Source organism: Lepidothrix coronata, unplaced genomic scaffold (genome assembly GCF_001604755.1).
Source record: "Lepidothrix coronata isolate B3197 unplaced genomic scaffold, Lepidothrix_coronata-1.0 Scaffold191, whole genome shotgun sequence".
In the NCBI taxonomy this organism is placed as follows: Eukaryota; Metazoa; Chordata; class Aves; order Passeriformes; family Pipridae; genus Lepidothrix; species Lepidothrix coronata.
Window position 1 is genome coordinate 1,444,582 of NW_016690371.1, and position 21,212 is coordinate 1,465,793.

At 37.9% G+C, this 21,212-nt stretch overlaps 1 protein-coding gene across 2 annotated transcripts in view; it reads left to right on the top strand.

The window, feature by feature from the left end:
- SMS (spermine synthase) overlaps nucleotides 1-20,879 on the top strand; it is a 48,226-nt gene extending 27,347 nt beyond the window's left edge. For both annotated transcript variants that reach the window (XM_017831477.1, XM_017831479.1), the window contains exons 5-11: nucleotides 1,897-2,072; nucleotides 3,844-3,998; nucleotides 4,911-5,000; nucleotides 6,034-6,148; nucleotides 6,720-6,799; nucleotides 16,670-16,785; nucleotides 18,072-20,879. In XM_017831477.1, coding sequence (XP_017686966.1) covers nucleotides 1,897-2,072; nucleotides 3,844-3,998; nucleotides 4,911-5,000; nucleotides 6,034-6,148; nucleotides 6,720-6,799; nucleotides 16,670-16,785; nucleotides 18,072-18,114 — 775 coding nt within the window. In that variant the 3' untranslated portion in view covers nucleotides 18,115-20,879. The remainder of the gene's footprint in view (nucleotides 1-1,896; nucleotides 2,073-3,843; nucleotides 3,999-4,910; nucleotides 5,001-6,033; nucleotides 6,149-6,719; nucleotides 6,800-16,669; nucleotides 16,786-18,071) is intronic.
- Nucleotides 20,880-21,212: the final 333 nt, after the last annotated feature.

Below are 21,212 nucleotides of genomic sequence, written 5' to 3' on the forward strand. Positions count from 1 at the left end.
AAAAACCTTAGTGGAACCTGTGTGCTTAGGGACTTGCCAAGAAGATAGAAATGTTTTGTAGCAAATATTTGTAATATAACTCATAACTGAACAATGGAGGCTTTGCAAGCCTTCTGTCAGTTTGGATTGCTTAAATTCAAGGCTAAATATTAAACTTTAAGGATTCAGATCGTGGCTCGTGACCTGCTGCTGAAATAACATTCATGCTGGACGTGGCTCACATTGTCCTTGTGGCTGTCTGGCAGCAGCTGACACCTTGAAGCCAGGGAGCACTTACTGCAGGCATGCACTTGGTGGAAGGTGCAGTGGGTGCTTGAAGGAACAGAGAAGTGGAAATAAGTTAAGAAAACTAAAAAGCAAGTGTAAAACCAACAAGATTCAGTAAAGCAAAGGAGCAAAATGGGAGAGCAGTTAAGCAGTCTGTAACAGTTAAATACTACAACAGAAAGTAATCTGAGACCACAAGTAAAGTGGTAGTGATTTGAAAAGTGATGTTATACCTTGAATATTGTTATTTCTCTTTAACAGTTGTGTGTAAAACAGAGAAGTGGTTATCTTGCTTTCCTTCAACCTGGTAAAGCCTCATAAGGTGCACAGTGTACTAACGTAGATGATCTCGTGTATGTCTTTATGGGGGAGAAGCTCTCTGAGGATGTTTTGATACTGAAATATGATATTGGGAGTTCGTGGAATCTCTGTGATAGGAATTTCTTAAAAATGGGTCAGGACAACATCTGCCTGAAGTGATCTAGATCAGTTGGTTACCTTTAGTACAGGAAGATGAACCTCCTAGAACAGTGTATCTGGCATGGATCTTGTCACACACCCCTCAACATCTTTTTTCTTTTCTTTTAATTTGTTTTGCATCCTTTCGGTGTTAGCTTCATGCATGCAGCTCCACTAGAAATAATGTAGCTGGAAAAGTTTTTCCTGCCTTTTTGTTGTTTTTAGGTAGTGAGTGGATGATCTTGCTCTCACCTGTGCTGCCATCTTGTGGCTCACTGAGGGTAGGAAGGATTTCTGAAACGTTTGTTGAGAATCACTAGTGAATTTAGAAGCAGCTTGTCTGTGTCTGGTCTTCTGCTACACCCTCCTTTGGAAGAATACCCTTAACTCTTTGAAGTGTGTGTAGGAAATCTGATGAGCCCTGTGCCTGCACATTTTGCCTAAATGCAATCGTTTTGATCGTTCAGAGTAATTTCAAATATAGTTTGTGTTTACAGGTGAAATACTGATTTGAACCAAGAACGAAAAAACCCCACAACACAAACAACAAAACAAAACAAAATCTATGCAGATGATTGAGCCACTTTTAAAAAGTAATGCAGACTGTCAGCTGATATCAAGGACTGTGCTTATACAATAAAGAGTGACCTAGCTCAGTTTGAAACACTGTAATAATTCACTTTTTGCATTTCTCTATGTATTAAAATGTCTCTCAGTACGAGAAGGGTGAGATCCACTAATCTCAAAAAAGTGACGTTCTTAGCTGAGCTAAAGGTGGGAAGAGGTTTTTTCATGTTTTTTTATCTGCATTCTACTTTTGTATTGTATTTTACTTCTAGTTGAGCTGATTCTTCTAAAGAGGCTGATATGTTTTGTAAATTCCCTCTCTTAGAATAGAGAGAGATTCACATGCACATTGTAGAAGTTGTACATAAAGAAGAATCATTTATGTCATCTGTGCCTTAGCAAGTTATGTATATTTATTATGTATATTTATGGCTGATAGGCTTCTTCTGTCTGTTGAGTGTTAAATGTGGCAAGTTTTCTTAGATCTCTCTTGTAAATATTATTTATTTATTATGGTGAATCCACAGAATGTTTAAAGTGGATTTCTAAAAAGATGAACGTGCCAAATGTTTTGTAATCTTTTTTCTTTCTATTTCTTTCTAGGTTGCCAGCCATTTTGAGAGGAGGTGTCATTGATAGATACTGGCCCACAGCTGATGGGCGCCTGGTGGAGTATGACATAGATGAAGTTGTTTATGATGAAGATTCACCTTTTCAGAATATTAAAATTCTGCATTCAAAACAGTTTGGGAATATTCTTATCCTCAGTGGGGATGTTAGTAAGTATCATCTCATGTGAGGATCTTTTGCGTGAAAATGTTGGAATGCCATACCTGCTATGGCAATTTTAATAGATGACTAAGGGTCATTGTTCTGGTGCTGGAAATTACATATGCATGTACACATATATCTGTTCCTGTATATTAAGTATGTTAATCAGGAAGGCTGACCAGTGTAAAATGTAGAGTAAAAAATAAGATTTCTTCTCCCGAAGTTGCTATCTTTGCTGTGGAAAGTGGCACAGCAGAATAGAACACAGTGTTCTCTAGCAGAGCTTGCTCTACTCCTTTCTTCTGTGTGAACTTTTTCCTGTTTGTTGCCAGTCCAGCCTCTTGAGAGTTTCTCTTTGACAGTAAAACAAGCTACTTTGTTGGTCTTCAAAACACTATGGAATTCTAAAGAAATATGAAGAAATAGGAGCTGGAGTATGTGTGTGTATAATCCTGCTGTTGCTTTGATTCTCTGAGGGCATTACGTGGTTGGTGAGATCTAGGACAGCTGTATCTCAAACCGTTTAGCTGCTTTGTTGTGAACATCTTTTGACTCTTTAAAATGCCCAGCTGAACTTTTAAGTTAAACAACAATGACCCAACCTTTAAGGGGTTTTGTATGTGGTACTTTGTGCCTGCTGATCTTTGTATTTTTGAAAGTGAACTTAGAAGAAGGTGGGCTACTGTTCTTTTAAGCTGGATAAGACTGCTGTTTGCTAGAAAATCTAGGCAGCAAGGAGTATACTTTGTAAAATATCTCAGTTCTTATGTTGAAAAGTAGTGACTGTGGTAAATGAAGGATGTTGCTGCCTGGGGATAGAATACCTAATTTCACTCTAATAGCAGAGTAATTAAGAAATTTAACTGTAGCTTTTTGAAATAACTCTAACAATTCAATTAGCTTTCTGCAACTGTTGGGGACTTCTGTGCAGATGGCAGCTGAAAAGCATTGTTACAGAATACATTAGTAAGGTATTTTCTTATACAGATAGAATTGTGTTAGAAATCACAAAATTAGTTATTTCATACTTCTAGCCAGAAATTTTCATCAGACTTTATTTTAATATGGAGATGAGGAATGTTGTCACAATATGCCTCAGAGAAAGGAAAGTGTACCATTGCTCGTTTACCTTCCATGGGATTTTAAAATACTGCTTTGTCTCATTTGGTTACCCTACACTTAGAAGCAAAGTGCTGATTGCCAGGCAGAGTGATAGGATATGCCATGATGTGCTGCTGCACAAAGCTTCGCCCTTGTGGCTCAGGTCTGTTGTTACAGACAACCGTCTGCTTTGAAGCTAATGCTGAACAAGCCAGTGGAAGGCATGCTTAAGGGCCCTTCAGCAGTCGGGTGGTAATGATCGTGTTTATGTTTCTGTGCCCGGATCCCCTGGTGTGCATCTAGGTTGCGCAGTGGGTTTTCAAAAATGTCCTGATCTGTCTCTTGCAGGACTAGTCGTAGGTAAAAAGCCATTGAAGTATCAAGTGTGGACATCAAATCCTAAGTATTGACAGTTTTGCTCCACCGGTTTTCTTCTCCTGGCACACAGTACTTCCTAATGCCAAGGTAGCCATCGCTGGGTTCGCATTGAGAATTAGAGAAACCCTGTTGGGGATTCTGAGGAGGATCCCATTAGTTGGACTGTCTCTGAGAACTACGTTGTTTCTGTAGATGCTCTTGCTTTGGTCTGTATTATATTACCTTTGGATTAATACCAGTTAATGAGAAGAACTAAAGATGTAATATTTCTCTCCAACTCTTTCTCTTCCTTTCATTCAGATTTGGCAGAAAGTGACCTGGCATATACTAAAGCCATAATGGGCAGTGGAAAGGAAGACTACACTGGGAAAGAAGTGCTAATCCTAGGAGGTGGTGATGGAGGTATACTATATGAGATAGTCAAACTGAAGCCAAAGATGGTTACTATGGTAGAGATATCCTTTGACAAATGGGCGATCATTCATTTCCACATTTTTCAGACTGCATTTCTGCTGGTACCACAGCACAGTTAACAGTCAGGTTCTGATTTGCGTTAGGAAATAGGATCTAAAATAAAATTTCATTTTGTCAGCTTACATAGACCTATTACTGGGGGTGACTACATATCTGTGCATCTTTGTGTAGCACCTGCTTTCAAGTTCTATAGCTCTTTGAGTAGCGGTTTACATAAAACTGGAAAGGAACACTTCTGTCATCAGACTGATGCTCTCTCTGATAACAGAAGACAGGTCTGTCAAGTCTGTGGTTTGGGCTCAGTTCTGCCTTCCTGAATTCTTCAGTTTTCTAAAGAAAGCTATAAAAAATAGTGCCTAGAAGCAAAAAAGTTCAATCAGTAGCAATGTCAGGACTTAATGAATTGTATTGGTGGCAGAATGACCAACCCTGTTTTAAAAATACCAATACAAATAAAGCTTTCAACATTCTTAGTTTGTAATGCAAACTACTGTTAGCTGTATGAAATACTGATCACCCTGGGTTTTGGGATCCCTTTTCTAAAACTGAAAATAATTGTTTTAATAACAATTTTAAATAATTGTAGGTTAAAGTCTTAACCTAGTTTAACTTTATGGGTGTTTTACAGTCTTACAGTTCATATTTCAGGCTTTCACAGTAATGATAACCTAAGGTATCAAAAATACTGAATGAAACCAAGAATAAGCCATTCCTAAACCTCTAACTGAATCTGGAGGGGAATCCGTAAGGTTGGCTTTTGCAATATGTATGCCAATAGACACATCTTATTATTCCTTTGTGAATGGCACCTTCTTGAGAATTCGTTTCTGAAGAAATAGAAAGTGTTGCCTCTGTTATTTCTTGAATGTACCATGCCTTAACAAGCTTCAAACATTGACCAAATGGTGATTGACGGGTGTAAAAAGTACATGCGTAAAACATGCGGAGATGTCTTAGACAATCTGAAAGGAGAGTGCTACCAGGTAATGCTTTGCTTTTCTTTCAGTAGGAGTAATATTTCAAATGCACTTATACCTAGCCTGGAAGACTGCTATGGCAAAATTTTGGGTACAAGTTTTCTGACTTTTCTTAAATTTAGGAAGCATTTTTTCCTTTTTTATGACACTTTCAAATTTTAATAGCTGGGATTTGTGTTGGAAATATATATTAGCATCAAAATATTTTAACTCTTCATTTTCAGACTTCTGAAATTAATCACATAAATAACTTCTAAGGAATGTAAAACAGCAGAATGTTTGTTACCATAGCTTACGAGTAAAGAGGAAATATCCATACAAATGTAGTTTTAAACATCATTCCTTATATAATGAAAAAGATAGAAGAAATGTGTATTTAAGTTAGTTGACCTATACTCTTGAAAATATCTGAATTTATAATACACAATTAACAATTATTTTTAATTTGCATGCAAAATCTCTCTCTGCTATTACATTAAAAATAATAATAAAGTCTGCCAACAAATGTCATGTGTTCCTGCAGTTAAGGTCTTTAATGTGCTGGATCTAACAGAACTTACAAACTAGCCCTGGTGTAATCTGATGTTTTCTTTCTGTTTTCATTACTGTTCCTTAAATGCTCTCACAGATATTAACTTGCAGGAGTGAGCTAAAAAAAAAAGGCACAAAAAATTAACGGAGAAGTCACATGGTAGTCTTCACGAGTCAGTGGCCCTTCATACAAATACCTTATTTTACGTGTTTGTTAGTACGAACAACTAACTGCTATTACCATTTGGTAGGAGGAACAGTGGTCACCCAGCAGTCAGTGACAGAGCTAGGAGGTTCAGTCCTGGAGTGCCTGTGTTGTCAGTAGTATAACTCTTATAGCACCTTCTTCCTTTATATGATGTAAAAAGTTGAAAATGGAGCATAAAATTAAACATGTATTTAATTTTGTGGTTTCCACCTCTAAATTTCTATGAATCCACATTTGTTCCTTTTATCTGGTCACTTTTAGGTTATTTTGAGGACTACCTAAAGTATTTCATTCTTACAGGTTCTAATTGAAGACTGTATTCCCGTACTGAAGAGGTATGCCAAAGAAGGGAGAATGTTTGATTATGTAATTAATGATCTGACAGCTGTTCCAATCTCCACATCTCCAGAAGAAGGTAAATCTTCTAATTTACTTTCTTAAACTTCTGGGAACTTTCAACATTTTGTCCCTCTGCTTTATAGTAGTTTGCAGCAAAAGAACTTTGATTTTTTTCCTCTTTAATAGGAAATCTGAGAGGGGAAGAATGATAGTAACACATCTGTTCTTTTTTGAGTTTTTCTTGAACGTTAGAAAAGACTAGCAAGTGCCTAGGACTCTTTTAAATTGTGCTCTTATTCCAGAATAAAATGAAATCATGTAGTTCATTAGAAAATATTCATTAGAAAGTATTAGGAGTTCCTACTCCAGTAAATTTTCTTCACTTTATGATTTCTTGGACATTTCTGGAAAATTACTGTGAAGAAAAGTAGCAGTACTTCCACCATCACTGCCATTGCATATGGTTTGTGTTTGGGTTTTTTTACCAGGCTTTTATTTTTTTAATGTTTTATTTTATTTTACTTTTTTAAGGTATAGAGCAGCTCCTTTTCAAACAGTGGCTTTTTTTACAAGTCTTGAATATGTAGTAAATGTGTTAACAAGCCAGTAATGTGTTCTTCTGTTTTTCAATCATTCTCTATATGCAGATTCCACATGGGAATTTCTGCGGTTGATTCTTGACCTCTCAATGAAAGTTCTGAAACAAGATGGAAAATACTTCACACAGGTATCATATCTGGATGTAACAAAGTATTGCTTTGTATTTATTGCAGTTGTATATGTGCTGCATTTTTCAGTTAAAAAAAGAGGAAAAAAATAAAAATCTACTACAAGCTGGTTTTTTTCTCCTTTTAATGACTTTAATTTAGGCTTTGCTAACTGACTTATCTTTTTTCATTATTTCAGCTGAATCTGTAGCACTTTTGTCTTGAGTTTAAAAGCATAATTTTAAGAATCAGCAAGACATATTACAGAATATTGTAACTGTAAGCAGATTTTGGAAAAACAGAGCAGATATACTTTAGAAATAGATATATGGTTTTTAAGCTAATGTCTCCAATTGTAGAGTGTAAGACATGAAAATTCGTCATCCATTAAGGTGTAAAAATTTGAGGTAGGTGCAATGGGACAAGAAAATTAGTCATTTGGGAGTAAATACTCTTTTTGCTTGTTCTCCACTCCTAACAGAACTCATTGGTTTGGCCTCTGCAAAACACATTTTGAACATTTGAATAAGTTTGTTTGAATATTTGGCATTTTGTGAAGTGTTTTATATAGTCATAATTTAGGTTTTGTCCTTGTGTATGAAATTTTAAGTGCAGCTCTATTTAAAAGGAAATAATTCACAATTTGTATACTTGCCACAGTGTAACAGTATTACCTCATAGATAACATCTAGATAATACAATTGTGGATTAGCTTTCAACTGAAGATACTTTGTGTAACCCTGAATTTGGAATGCCACAAAGGAGTGTGCAATTGTACAAGAATGTGACAGGAGCCAGCAGATGGTTGAGTGAAGTCTAAGTCTCTGAAGCTCTATTTCTTTAGTCATGCTCATACCTTAACTAGTTTTCTGATGTGTGGAGCATCTGAGTACTGCATTTTGGAAAAATCTTGTTAAGGTCTGAAATAGCTTAGCTGAAATTATATATTTGAGCTCTATTCCTGTCACCATAGAGTTTCTGAGGTGTGTAAAGGAACTGGTTTACTGTAAAACTGTGCAGGTTTATAAAGAAATGCAAAACTTGTAGGATAAAGCTTTTGGCAGTTCAGATGTGCTGCTTTATTTTAAAATGCTCTGGTTGTAAAGGCAAGAGAAATTATCTTGTGGTTGAAATATAAGAGGAAATATCACACTGTAAATCTTAATGACTTTTCTTCCTCTAAATAGTGGAAATATTTATGACAGACTTTAATATGGAAAGGACACTGCATCTTTGGGACTGAGCAAGCTATTATGTTGCAGTCATTGTAGTTGTAACATACACAGTGAGACTAGCTGGCTGTATTAGAATGTATATAAATGTATATCTGTGGACAGATTTTGTCAGACTTTGAAGGACTCTGAGAAGAAGCTTGTGCTGAAAGCTGGAGCAATGGCTGTGCTGCAGCAGAAATACAGGGGGGTTGTTTTGTGCCAGCTGAAACCAGTGGAGGTTGAGACCAGTGCAGCCCTGGGGCCTGTCCTGTCCTGGTGGAAGGAGATAAGTCAGCTCTCCAGCATCTCTGCTTGCACAGAAAGGATGGACAGCAGTACTGAACCAGCCCTGGTGGGTTTAAGCTGTTGTGAAACTGCAGTGTTATGTTTCATGGTCCCAAACAACAAAGCATCCGTAGCAGGCTGGGAAAGAAACAATGTTAAAGTGGAAGTGGTGTGAATTTGGACTTGTGAGTAACTGATAGCCAGTGAAAAGACTGGGATATAGAAACAGTGTACTCTGGAAACTTAGTCTTCCTGAGGGTGTTGAAAAAGGAGAATTAATACTGGGGCAGACAGCTATCAGAGCTTTTGATACATCTACTGATACACTATGTGGCTCATTTGATGGTCCTTGTAACCTCTTCCCAGTTGGGCCTGAGAAAACAAAACAATACACTGTAAAAATTGAATAAGGCTGTGTAGTGGGCTTGCATGGCCAGGTTTTGGTAGTGGGTGTGTGTGTGAGGGGGGCTACAGGGGTGGCTTCTGTGAGAAGCTACTTAAAGCTTCTCCCATGTCCTACAGAGCCAGTGCCAGCTGGCTCCAGGACAGACAGACCCACTGCTGGCCAAGACCAAGCCAATCAGTGACAGTGGTAGCACCCCTGGGATAACAGATTTCTGAAGGAGAAAAAGTTGCTGCACATCAGCAGTTGTAGCCAGAGAGAGAAGGGAGAATATGTGAGAGAAACAGCCCTGCAGACAGTGCAGAAGAAGGAGGAGGAGGTGCTCCAGGTGCTGGTGCAGCGATTCCCCCGCAGGCCATGATGAAGACCATGGTGAGTCAGGCTGTCTCATGGAGCTCCACAGTGGAGCAGAGATCCACTTGCAGCCCCTGGAGGACCCCATGGTGGATGCCAGAGGGAGGCTGTGACACTGTGGGAAGCCCAGGCTGGAGCAGGTTTCCTGGCAGGACCTGTGACCCTGCAGGGTGCCCATGCTGGAACAGCCTGTTCTAAAGGACTGCACCCTGTGGAAGGACTCACACTGGAGCAGTTTGTAAAAACTGCAGCCTGTAGGAAGGACTCATGTTGGAGAAGTTTGTGGAGGAGTGCCTCCTGTGGGGGGGACCCCACGCTGGAGCAGGGAAACAGTGTGAGGAGGAAGGAGTGGCAGAAACATGGGATGAACTGACCACAATCCCCATTCCCCATCCCCAACAGTGCAGCAGGGAGGAGAAGGCAGTGAATTTGTGACTAAATTAAAGCCCAGGGAGAAGAGAGGGGGTAGGGGAAGGTATTTTTAAGATTGGGGTTTATTTCTTGTTATCCCACTCTGATTTGGTGAGGAAATTAATTGAATTTATTACCAAAATTGAATCTGTTTTGCCTGTGATGGTAACTGGTGAGTGATCTCTCCCTGTCGTTATCTTGATTTACTAGACTTGCACCTTCCTTATTTTCTCTTCCTTGTCCAGCTGAGGAGAGGAGTGACAAAGCGGCTTGGGTGGAGACCTGGTGTCCAGCCAGGGTCAACCTACCACACCCTCAGAAGACTCAGTAGTCTGGTCATAGGATGAACAGTCTATTGGGGTGCTTTAAATAAAATCAGCTGTCTGTAACTTTAAATTTAAATTAGGTTTTGAATTAAACTAATTGAAGCTGGCTACTTAAAGGATTGCATTAGACTGTGGAGAGAAGTTCAAACATGACCACTACCAACTTTGGCAGCTTAGTCACACACTGGGAACTCATAAATGATTTTGCATGCTCGGCTGTGTTTGCTGTTAAATGCCAGGGGTTTTTAGCTCTGTGTATTAACATTGGAAATGTAAGTTACTTTTGTTCTAACTAGCTACTTCCAGGATGCTTACCTTATGTAGCAGGCCTTGCTCAAGGAATCACATGCCTTTTAAGGCAGTTGTGTTTTTAAAGTACAGGACTCTGTGTGCACCCCAGGCCTGTCTTGAAGTGTGTTTTGGTCCTCTAAAACAAAAAATGTTAAATATCACTGTTAAATGTCCACTTATTTGTTAGAGCCTCATCTTTGCTACAATGAGGAAATGTCTCATAGAAAAGATGCAGCAAAAGGGTCATTGTCGTGTTGGTTGCTGGCCAGTAGCTATAGTTGCTTCTTCTGCCTTAGCATTATGTTGTATTAACATTGGAAATTTCCTTTGTAGTTTGTAGCCTGTCCTCTGGTAGTTGCACCTTGAACAGAACTGTGTGCATCTGGTTAGGATGTAATTTATTTCGGTGCTCAAGAAATGCTTTACCCAAAAGTGGAATTGTGGTCACAGAATGCCAACCTTTTACATACTGTATTGCTGCCTGACTGTCTAAATGCCACTGCTGGGAAAAATAAATGGAAATGCTCATCACCTCTTCATTGAGCTCTGCACAAGTTTTAGAAAATGTTCTGGTCCACACATAAACTGTTAGCTGCCATAATCTAGAGCTGTCTAACTCTAGATAGATATAATTTATCTGAGATCATAAAAAAGAATTATTTTTTTTGGCATGCTACTCTAACACACCTGTTTATTCCCTTGGGATACCTTCCTTGGTGATGCTCAAAGTGGTCTCCAAATGCTAGTGCAGAATATCCTTTCACCAGTAGGTGGAGGCAGGTAACCAGTATTGCCTGGCATTGTATTGACACTTACAGAGAAATCGTGGTTTTTCAGACTATTTATTCATATTCCTAGGGGATAAAAGAACATATGTGGCCAATTTTAGGATGCAGGAGGGACTTTTTCCTTCTTTCAGCTCTGAAAAGATATCAAAGGACAGTTAATGGAAGTCATTCTGCTGCTTTTAAGTCTGTGATTAAGTATATTTGGGAAAAAATGCCTCCATATTTGCTCTATGCCTCCACAAATAGTAATCACACTTGGAAAAAAACCTTACTTGTATGAAGAGCAGCCTTACTTTGCATGTCCTTGTTTTTTTAGCTGCACCACCCATACTGAGTGTTGCAGCTCATAGGACCTGGACAGAGAGAGATGAGCTTTATAGCTTTTAGCCTGCAGAACTTGTAACGCTGTCTGTAGGTTTAAGACCTAAAGCTTGTTTGTGAGAACTTACTGTTAAACATAATCCCCCTACTCTGAGGTTCAAGGGTCATATGGGATGCTCTATTTCCTTTCTTACTTCTCCTTTTGAAGTGTTTAATGATATAGTGTGGGTGTGTGTCTGTGAGGTGTTTAGTGTTGCCTTCTCCAAGGGGAGCGAGTTACAGGTGCAGGTTCCCAACCATCGCAGTGAAGTGGGAGTTGGTGAGGGTGTGAGAACTTGGTGTATCCTGAGCTCCAGTTTCATCTCATACACCTTCCTAGTGACTTCTTTCTGAACACGTTAAGTGTTTTTACAGTACTGGACCTTCTAAAATCCAACGTGATTTTTTGATTGCCCAAGTGATTTCTTTCAAGTGAGATTGTATACTTGTAGATACCAGTGTGATATGTTTGTGGCTTTTTTTTTTTTTTCCCTCAACCATCACTGTCTTGTGCCTTCCCCGTACGATGTGAAGATTGTCCCAACAGCTGTGAAACCATGCTCTGTAAGATGCAGAGACTGATTGTAAGGTTGTCTCTGAGTGTCAGGGGATTATGTGCAGCTAAGAAAATGCCTTTTTCTGTGCTGATTTTTTGTTCTGTTGATCTAATCCTTTGAGGTTGAGAAGGCTATAATTTTCAACCTGTTTATGAAGTGGAACCTTTAAAAATACCTCTGAACAGGAATTTGCTCCTTCCTGGTCTGGGTCATGCAGCCCAGGCAGGATAGAAACTCAGACCACTCATGGGTTTGCGTTCCAGTAAACAGCGCTAACCCCTGGTTCAAGGGATCATGTGTCTCCCACGCGCACATGTGGCCTTTCACCAAGCCGTCTCTTCCTGGCCACTCTTTAATATAGTGTGGCCCTGCCCTCTGAATGTCCAGACCACCATCATGTTGCTCCATAGTTAGACTCCTTTTTTTGACTGCTGCGTGGGTTTTCTAATTAGCACTTCCAGTGAGGGAGGAAGGTTCTTCTTGACTGCAATGTGAAAGAAGGCTGGGAGAATGGATGTATGTCCCTGTGTGAGCCTCTGTGATTTCTTGGCAGTTTGAGAGACTTAAAGGCACAGACATTTCATTTCCTTATGTTATTGAGACTACAGTTTTAATAATTGATTTTTTTGGCCAGTGGAGGGACCTTCAGTCAGGTTTGCCTCCTGTATCTCCATAAAAGCCATACCTGTCAACCAAAACTCAAGCCTAGCTTTGATGCTGGGCGTTTCATGCTCTGTGTGTCTCACTGCTTTTTAGTCACTCTGAAGTGAGGAAGGGTAAAACCCAACCATGGCCATGTTCAGTTTTGGCATGTCATTACAAAACAGAACCCCGTGTTAAATTAAAAATAATAATGAAACTTCTCTGGTATATGGTCACAGACAAAGGTGTCCAGTAGCAATGATGTGTAGTGTAAGACATGGAAGAAATGGGCAAGTAAGTAAAATGGACCCTTTCCCCTGCTTTGGCAAGTATGGCAAAGTGACCCTTCCACCTGTTTTCAAGTTCCTGATTTACTTTCTAAGGGTTGGAGGAAGGATAGTGGCCTAAGTTCAGCTTGTAACCAGTTGATGACCACATCACCTTTATACGTGGCCAAAGTTAACTGGAACTTAATAGGGTTAATTTAAACAAATTCTTTTTTTTTTTGCTACTTATTTTAAGGAATGTTTTTATTGTCTTTCCAGAACTAACAAAGCATAAATTTGTTATGCATTGTGCTGTAAGAAACCTCAGAACTAAACCCATGGAACTATAGAATGTATGCCTTAGGAGAGCCCAGAAAAAGTTGGTGTTGGGAGACAGGCATGAACTGTTGAAGTGTGTGCAAGCACTGAGCAAACTCAGGCTGTGAAACTGTTGAGGAGTCATCAGTCTTAAGCAGGTTTTATAAATAGAGATCAGTTAATCTCAAAGTTTAAAACTACCTCAAATACTTTTATGTCAGAGAGATGCTTCTTCAGGGGTAAAAAAAATTTCAGCATTCCCCCAGTTCTTACCTGTTAAGTTGTTTGACATGGAACACAGATTAAGGGGGGGGCATGCAGAGGAGTTTGGTAGGGTTTTTGTATATATTGAAAATGGACTGAACAGTGTGGGAGAAAAAGTGATTTTGCTTATTTCTTTGAAAAAGTGTAATTGGTGAGTCATCAGCTTTAAACCTTATTAAGCAGTGCTCAGTTTTAGTTAATTGTTTGAGTATATGGTGTCTGTCCCAAATCTTCGTTCCCGAAGCCTAGCCATGATGGTGATGGTGTCTGTTCAGAACAAATGATGTACTGCTGTACCACATAACTCTTCATTGGGGGGGGGGAGTTAAAATGAAACAGGTTATTAGACTGATCCCTGTGTTACATTCTGAGCTTGGTTCCCTGTGTCATTTTAGTGATACAAGAAGACTTTTTTTGGAATTCTTAACTTTGTGTTGAGTAAAGCTGGGTAATTGTAAAAAATTGTAACTGTGCAGAACTACAAAATCCCCTGGTGTGTCTCTAGAAGAAAGAGGTTAATAGAACAGCCAGGTGGGTTGTCTGAGCCTTTAGGCAAGATCTTGATTTGGACACTGGGGAGTTGTGAGTTTGAAAAGTAAGAATTGCTTATTGGCATGTTCATTGTTCTTGTGATTTGTTTTCCATGGTGTCTGCAGTGATTGTCTCCTTCTAGAGAAGGGAGAAATAATGAAATATTGAAGTAACAGGCTGGGAAACTGTGGATACTTTTCTATCATTGTGTATCCTATTCAATTTACTACATAATGTTGGTATGCTCCAGAAATTACCTAGCAGTGTTTTCTATTTATAACTCAAATTACACGCAGGTTGTTTTTTAGTTTTCTTTTGCGTTCAGTCTGATGGTGAAACAAAATTACATGTTTGGTAAAGGGCAGCTGAACCAAAAAAACTGCCACAATCCCCTGGATAATAACAAGTTACTAAACAAGTACTACAGCAGTCTGTTCATTGTTGTGCTCAGTTAGTGTTAGTCTCTTTTTTACAAACCTCATTTGTTTTCTGGTGCCCAAACCCAAATACGAAAAATTCAATATAAAGTGTCATCTTCCTTTACCAAACAAAAAAGTACGTTTCTTTGTGCAATATGATCAAAATTATAATCAAACATGTTTTATGCAAGTTATTTTGAAAAAGGGCTTTCAAAATTATGATTTTCAAAAGCTCATAGAATAAAATAGAATCATAGGATATCTCTAGATGAAAGGGACCCACAGTAATCACTGAGGTCTAGCTCCTGGCCCTGCACAGGACAACCCCAAGAATCACACCATGTGCCTGAGAGTGTTGTGGAGATGCTGTGTTAAGATTTTTTAAGTTGAGGTTTTCTTTTCAACTTGTGAAAAATTGTGCACAGTGCAAAAAATACATTGAGCAGAATGTGAAAAATTCAGAGGAAGATTTGTAGGATGAAATCTCTTTTTACTTCCTCTGGAAATAGAAATATTTTAAATACATTGTGAAAAAATCCTACTAATAAAAAGTAGGAAAAATAATATAAAACCCAAAGACAGAATGTGCATTTTACAGTTCGATTCTAGTTATCATCTGATGTTGTTACAAGGAAAAAGCAATGTAGATGGAGCTGTTTAGACATACTGATTTCAAATAAGATCTCTGCTTTTTTGGCCTCTGCCAGTTAACCGTTGTTTTAAAGAGCACAGATAGTATATGTTGGTCAAACACATTTTAGTTCCTCGCTTCCTTCCCTACACACATCTGTGTGTGTGTAATTATTTTTAGGCTGTTTTTAAAAATCTGAGAGCACCAAAAAGCAGGAAACAGAAAATGAGTCTTTCTTAAAGACTGTTCTCTTGGTTTTAAAAGTTTCATAGTGTGCTAGCAGAGAATTACATGTGTGAAACATAAGTAGTGCAGACATTTTGGAAGCGTTGAATAAGTCTTTGGTTCCTGGGGTCCCATAGAACTTGACCTTTGTTTCAAGTTAGAGGTCTTAAAACATTGAATAAGCTGTGACTGTAAGGGAGCTAGAGTTTTTTATTAGATTTAGCTCTTTTTTTAATTGAACCATCTGCATTCTTTTACACTCAGGTTCAGGTTTCACACGTTACTGAAGAGCAGGAAGGGACAAGATTATTGTGTATTCATTAGCATGAAGGTTTCTTTTTGTTCTCCTTTTTATCTTCTGTGGTAAATGTTCCTCCACTAGAAGTGGGAAAACAAAAGCTGAGTAGTTTGTAGACCATGCAGTGGTGACCACATTCAACTTTACTTGGTTTTAAATTAGCGTCCAAATAACTTGCATTGGCCACACTCTTAAGATAATTGTATTTAAGATCAAACCACTACAAGATCATAAATATTTACTAGTCTACTCAGTTATATAGGTAAGAGAGGCAAGAAACTTGATAAACATTTTGTATTTATTCAACTTACACAATTAACTTTTATTGCTTTGCGTGGTTGGTGTTTGTTCAGTCTGGTGTTCTGTGAGCTCACTGTTACCACTAAATCTTCAAACCCATTATAGATATGGAGAATTCACTCTTCTAACTAGAGTTTTCTCTATATGGGCATCCCATGTATATGCTGCAGTAACTTCTGCTTGATAATAATACTTAACTTGGGACAAGGTAGTGCTTGCAATTAGGAGTTGTTTTGGGTGTGGAGTTTTCATTTGTTTGGGGTTTTTTGTTTTTAAATTCCTCACGCTTTGTAATCCTTGAGATGTGTTTGTGCTTGGTATTTCATAGTTCCACTGTAAGAAGAAAATTATCAAAGCATTGATTTTTATTTTGTTCAGAAAAGGATACTACTAATATGTGTAGATGAATTAAGTCATGGATCTAAGTGGAAAAAAAAGTATCATAAGAACCACTTCCTTTTCAGAAGCACAATATGCAGAAACTTTAGACAATGTACCCCGAAGCCAGGCGAGAACTTCTATATAATCTGATCTATTTTGTTATATTGCTGTGTTTAAAATGAATAGGCTATGGTTTTTTTAATAGTGCATTTAAACATTGTAAGATCTAGGCAATGTTAAATAATTGAGAAAATCTGGATGTTGTAATACTGTTTACTAATATACTTAAGCAATCATAAAGAAAATGATTACTGAGTAGATGTTATAGGTAAACACCACATGGTGGTCTGTTTTAACTGAAAGCCCTAATATAAGGGTTGCTTCTGCTAATGAGGATATAGATAATCTCTCCATACTTTCTCTTTCTTGAAAAGATACAAATTATTGTTTGCTGTAGGCAGAATGAAGACAAGCTGTTCAGTATTTGCTTTGTAAATATTAAATATTAAGAACAGCATGTATCTGGTTCTGAAGTATGTGGGAACCTTGCAGTAATGTCAAAATGTATATATTCAGCTGAAATTTTGCTTTGATTTTGACTGGGACTTTTCTTTTTTTTTCTTCAGGGAAACTGTATAAATCTGACTGATGCCTTGACTCTGTATGAAGAACAGCTTAGCAGGCTTTATTGTCCTGTGGAGTTCTCAAAAGAAACAGTGTGCGTTCCCTCCTACATGGAATTGTATCCTTAAAGAGCGAAAGAAACCAGAGACTGTGTATTAATAAATCAAGCAAGTCTAGATTGCTTGGAGGTAATGAACTCAAGCACAAGAAGGAGTTCTAGTTTAAAATCACTATTAATGTTTTTTTCGTAGCAAATGAACTACTGCAGTTTTATTTTGAGGGTAATTGCAGGAATTGTTTTCTAAAGGTGCCATAAATTCACAGCTGAGGAAATGATCAGCACCTTTCAAGATCAGGCTGTGTTTTGGTTAATGTTTTTGAGTGTTTCCAAGTTTATGTGATGTAGTATAAACTGTATGATAAAGGTAATGCTGCCAGGGAGTTCTGACAAGGCTATATCTTCTTCCTTTCTTTTTTCTTTTACAAAAATAAGAGTCTTCATACAGATGACCATGATCCAGATCTTTAAATATTGGCTGATAGATCTATTCTTGAACATACAGCTGAGATGTGATTTTTAAAGCTGGAAAAGGGGGGAGGATAGTGATTCCTAACAATCATTACTAATTAATGTTACTGAAAAAAATATTCCAAGTGGCGGGGTATACATATTTCTTGGCAACATGTCATTCCTAAAAATAGTCCTGCAGAATTTCTTCGGTTTGTGAGTGGCAGGCAAGCTAAAAGTTTACACTTCAAGCCATTAGCTCAAGTGGTACATTTTGATCTGCTGGCTGCATTTGACTTGAGTGTTTACTGCTATCGTGTGATCGCCCTAGAAATGTTTCTGAAGGGTAATTCCTGCTGTGGTTGTCTGTCTTGACAGGAGGCATCCTTCCAGGATTCTGCATATTCATAATACATTAAGCATGTGATACTGTCCCAGCCTTTCTTCTGTGTGTTCATTTTGCCTCCCTTCTCTGGCTCTCGGTACTGTTTAATGCTGGAGCCTGCTGCTCTGAACTCCTTACTGACTATAACAAGCTCCTCCTGTTTCTCGTTATTGTCAGCTTTCCTGTGAAACTCAAATTTGACTTTACATTTTCAAGACAAAAGAGCATGAAGGAGGATATAAAGATACCTACCCTTACAGCTTCAGAAAAACAGGTTATTTTTGTCTTTACAACTGCCAGGCCTTAAAGCAACATGCCTTGAAGTAGGCATCCTTGAACTGCTGGTCAAAAAGAGAATCCAGGGAGAGTTCAATTTTGAGTGTTTTACCTACTCTATGATCTACCAGAGGTTTTCAGAATTGAAATATTAAGTAAAAAGAACTATTTCCATTTAACTGTGCACTGCAAACTTTGACTTTTTTTTTTTCCCTTAACTGCTTATTTTCTCCAGATGGGTATTCTACACTATTTGGAAGAAGCAAACTGACATCTGAACATCAAGATTGAGATTATCCTAAATGTACATGCTGCATGGAGCGTATAGGCCTACCACATGCTGCATATTGGCATCTTGAACCTTTAAATTATATGCTGTAGATGATCCTGAAACTTAGTCATGCTATTGATTGTGAATTCTTTAAATGTTTTTTTATTATTATTTTAATTTAAAAGCAAATGGAAAATGTATATTTTGACAAGCTAGGGTGTTATTTTTGAAAGTCAACTTAAAGATGAATAAGCAGCAAAACTATATAGCTGCTGACTGCACTGAACCTTTAGAATGTGATCCTTTTTATTTTTTTGTAGATCTTCACAAACTGATTGATTAAAAAAGACATCTTTAGCATTTCATCCCTGAAGGGTGGTCCATGGAGTTTGTTTTTGTTTTTCCAACAGATTTTTCATCTGTGGTGCTTTTCAAGGTTGGAGAGGGTTTTTGTTTGGTTTTGGTTTTTGTTTAGGTTTTTTTGATGAACAATGCAGTGCTTCCATATAGAGAAGGGCATAATTAAAAAGAAAAAATCTTCTAAGAGAATACCCCAAATCCTTTATTGCAAAGGGAAGAAAGCCAGTCTTAAAAATTTCGTTTATTTACTCTAGTGTCATTCATCATAATCTCTGCTGCAGGAGAAGAATCTTTGACCTTTCACCTGGAATTCTTTGGCTACTGCCATATTGATTATTTGGATTCTGATATGGATTTAACAGTGGGTTATAGAGGCACTTTGAACTGTGTAAGCATGAGGATCAAAGCTGGTTTTCCATCCCACCACAAGGCAAGAAACTGAGTGCAGTGAGGTTCTTATGGGCATACTCTCCCCAGCCTTATGGGAAGCATTAGATTTCTGAAGCAAAGGTTGCTTTAGAGGGTGAAGAAATGTGGATGTGACCCATCTTTCATGTGCCCCTGTATTGAATGTTTTGAGGCTTCAGTAGGGGAAGTTGTATTGCCACAGATTGACCATGTTGTGCAAGGCTCTTGCTGAATTAGATTCACTTTCAGTATAAAAATCAGTGGAAGCTAAGGTTGCATTGTAGTTCCTCCAAAAGACAAAGCATTTTTCTTAAGCAGTTTCTCATGTTGTCTAAAGTTATATTTTTGTAAGAATTTGCTATGTATTGACTAAAACATTTCTTTCAGTGTTTAAAAATCCCACTTGAAAATAGATAGGAAGGATATAACCATTCTGTGCATTTCTATATTTTTCCAGGATAGAATAAAAACTGCACTATTTCTCTAGACACTCTAATCCTGAAAAATAATGATTTTTTTCCATTCAATACCTAGTATCAGCATTTTCTTAGTTTTATTGGAGAGAGTTGATTTGCCCTCCCAAGATACTGTTAATGAATACAAAAAAAAAAAAAGCTGTCCTTAATCTGTATTGTTAAACCATACATAAAGAAAAGTTTTATTGCATCCCACATATATAAACTGTTCATGGAATCCGAGTAGCCTCTGTAGAATTCCAGATTGATACCAGAAAACTTGAAAAAATTTGCTCTTTGTTTGGTCTATAATTGGTGTGTAATTGTTAAAATATTTTCAGTTGGGAGTGCCCATAGAAACATTCTTCAGTCTTGCTGTTTTAAATTATTGCAGTTAATTCTCCAGTATACATGGGGCATAGTTCTTCCATGGCCTACAGCTTATGCATCCCTAAATACTCCCAAAGAGCAGAGCTTCCCTCTAAAAAGGAGAAAAGTGCATTTTCCTGAGGGTTTTAGCTCTGTTGTATGCATCCCAGAAAATACCTTTATAGTATTACCTGTAACCTAGTAGTGACCCTTCATTTATGCTACAGGACTGCAATCAGTATATTGTATAGCTGCAAATGAGTGCAGATGTCCTGTAAACAGATAGGTGTATCCATAAGTTTGCAAGCATGAATATCTCCATTGATTCCTAGTGTGATTACTCATGTAGGTGAAATGAAGCACACAGGCACTCACTGGGACCGAGCCTACAGCGTCTGTGTTCCCAGGTGAGCCCGACAGATGTACAAATCAGTCACAACAAGTGGAGGTGGCTTGTTTTTTAGCAAGGAAACTTGTGAACTGGAAGATGACTTAATCTGCTTGCTGTACCAAGGCTTGTACTTCCCTTTAGCATCACTGCTCAGGGCTGCCTGAGCACAGAGAGCTCTTGGGTGTGCAGGGATGTTCTCTAATGATTCCCAGATTGACCAGGGGACCTGAATCGCATATTAATAGGTGAGAGGCAGCAGTGCTTGCAAACTTTTTCTTTTCAACTGATTAAATTAAAAAAAAAAAAAAGAGAGAGTTGGAGGAATTATTTTTATTCTTTAAACTTTTTTTAAATGTAGTTTTTTTGAAGTGATAGATGCAGTATAAAGCAATTCAGCAAACACTGAACATTATATTTTTTTAAGTTGCTGAATTGATTTTGAGCAAATATATACACACTGTCGGTCCTTATTTATTTGTTGCTGTAGTGTAGATTTTTTTAAAAGAAAAACAAGTCTGTATTAGAATTTTCAAATGCAAACTGCTATAGCTGATGGGTTTTCCATGTTTAAGGCCAGTTGGGAAATAGCTAGGATTGCTGCACTATGTATGCAAACAGTTCCCAAGATACGGTTAACATTAGAGGTTTCTTAATTATTCTTTGCACTAAATGCTGCTTCCACCTAGAAGTTACTTGATTGATAGTAGTTTGTGCAAGGAGAAGACTGCTGGCGTTGTATCTACTGCATCAGTGCAGTGCACATGTTAAAATAAAGGTACGCTGTTATTACTTGTGTGTTTGAATTGTTAAATCCACTGTGGATTCAGTGTTAAAATGATGGAATCGATGGGTATGATGCTTAACATTGTACCTCTTTTTTCCTTTTCACATGACAAACATGAAGGTACTTCATGGTCTTTTTACTGAGTATCTTTTCTGTCTCAGATTAATACATTCAGTGATTTTTCATATAATAAATGCTCAGATAAGATACTCCCTAGTATGGAGTCGCACACTGATACTTGCAGTGGAGAGAATCACTTGAGGCTTCAGTGATATTTGCCTAGGAAGCATTAATTTTCTGTGGAGTGCTGTAGATAGGAATTTGGAGGTTTGTAAGTG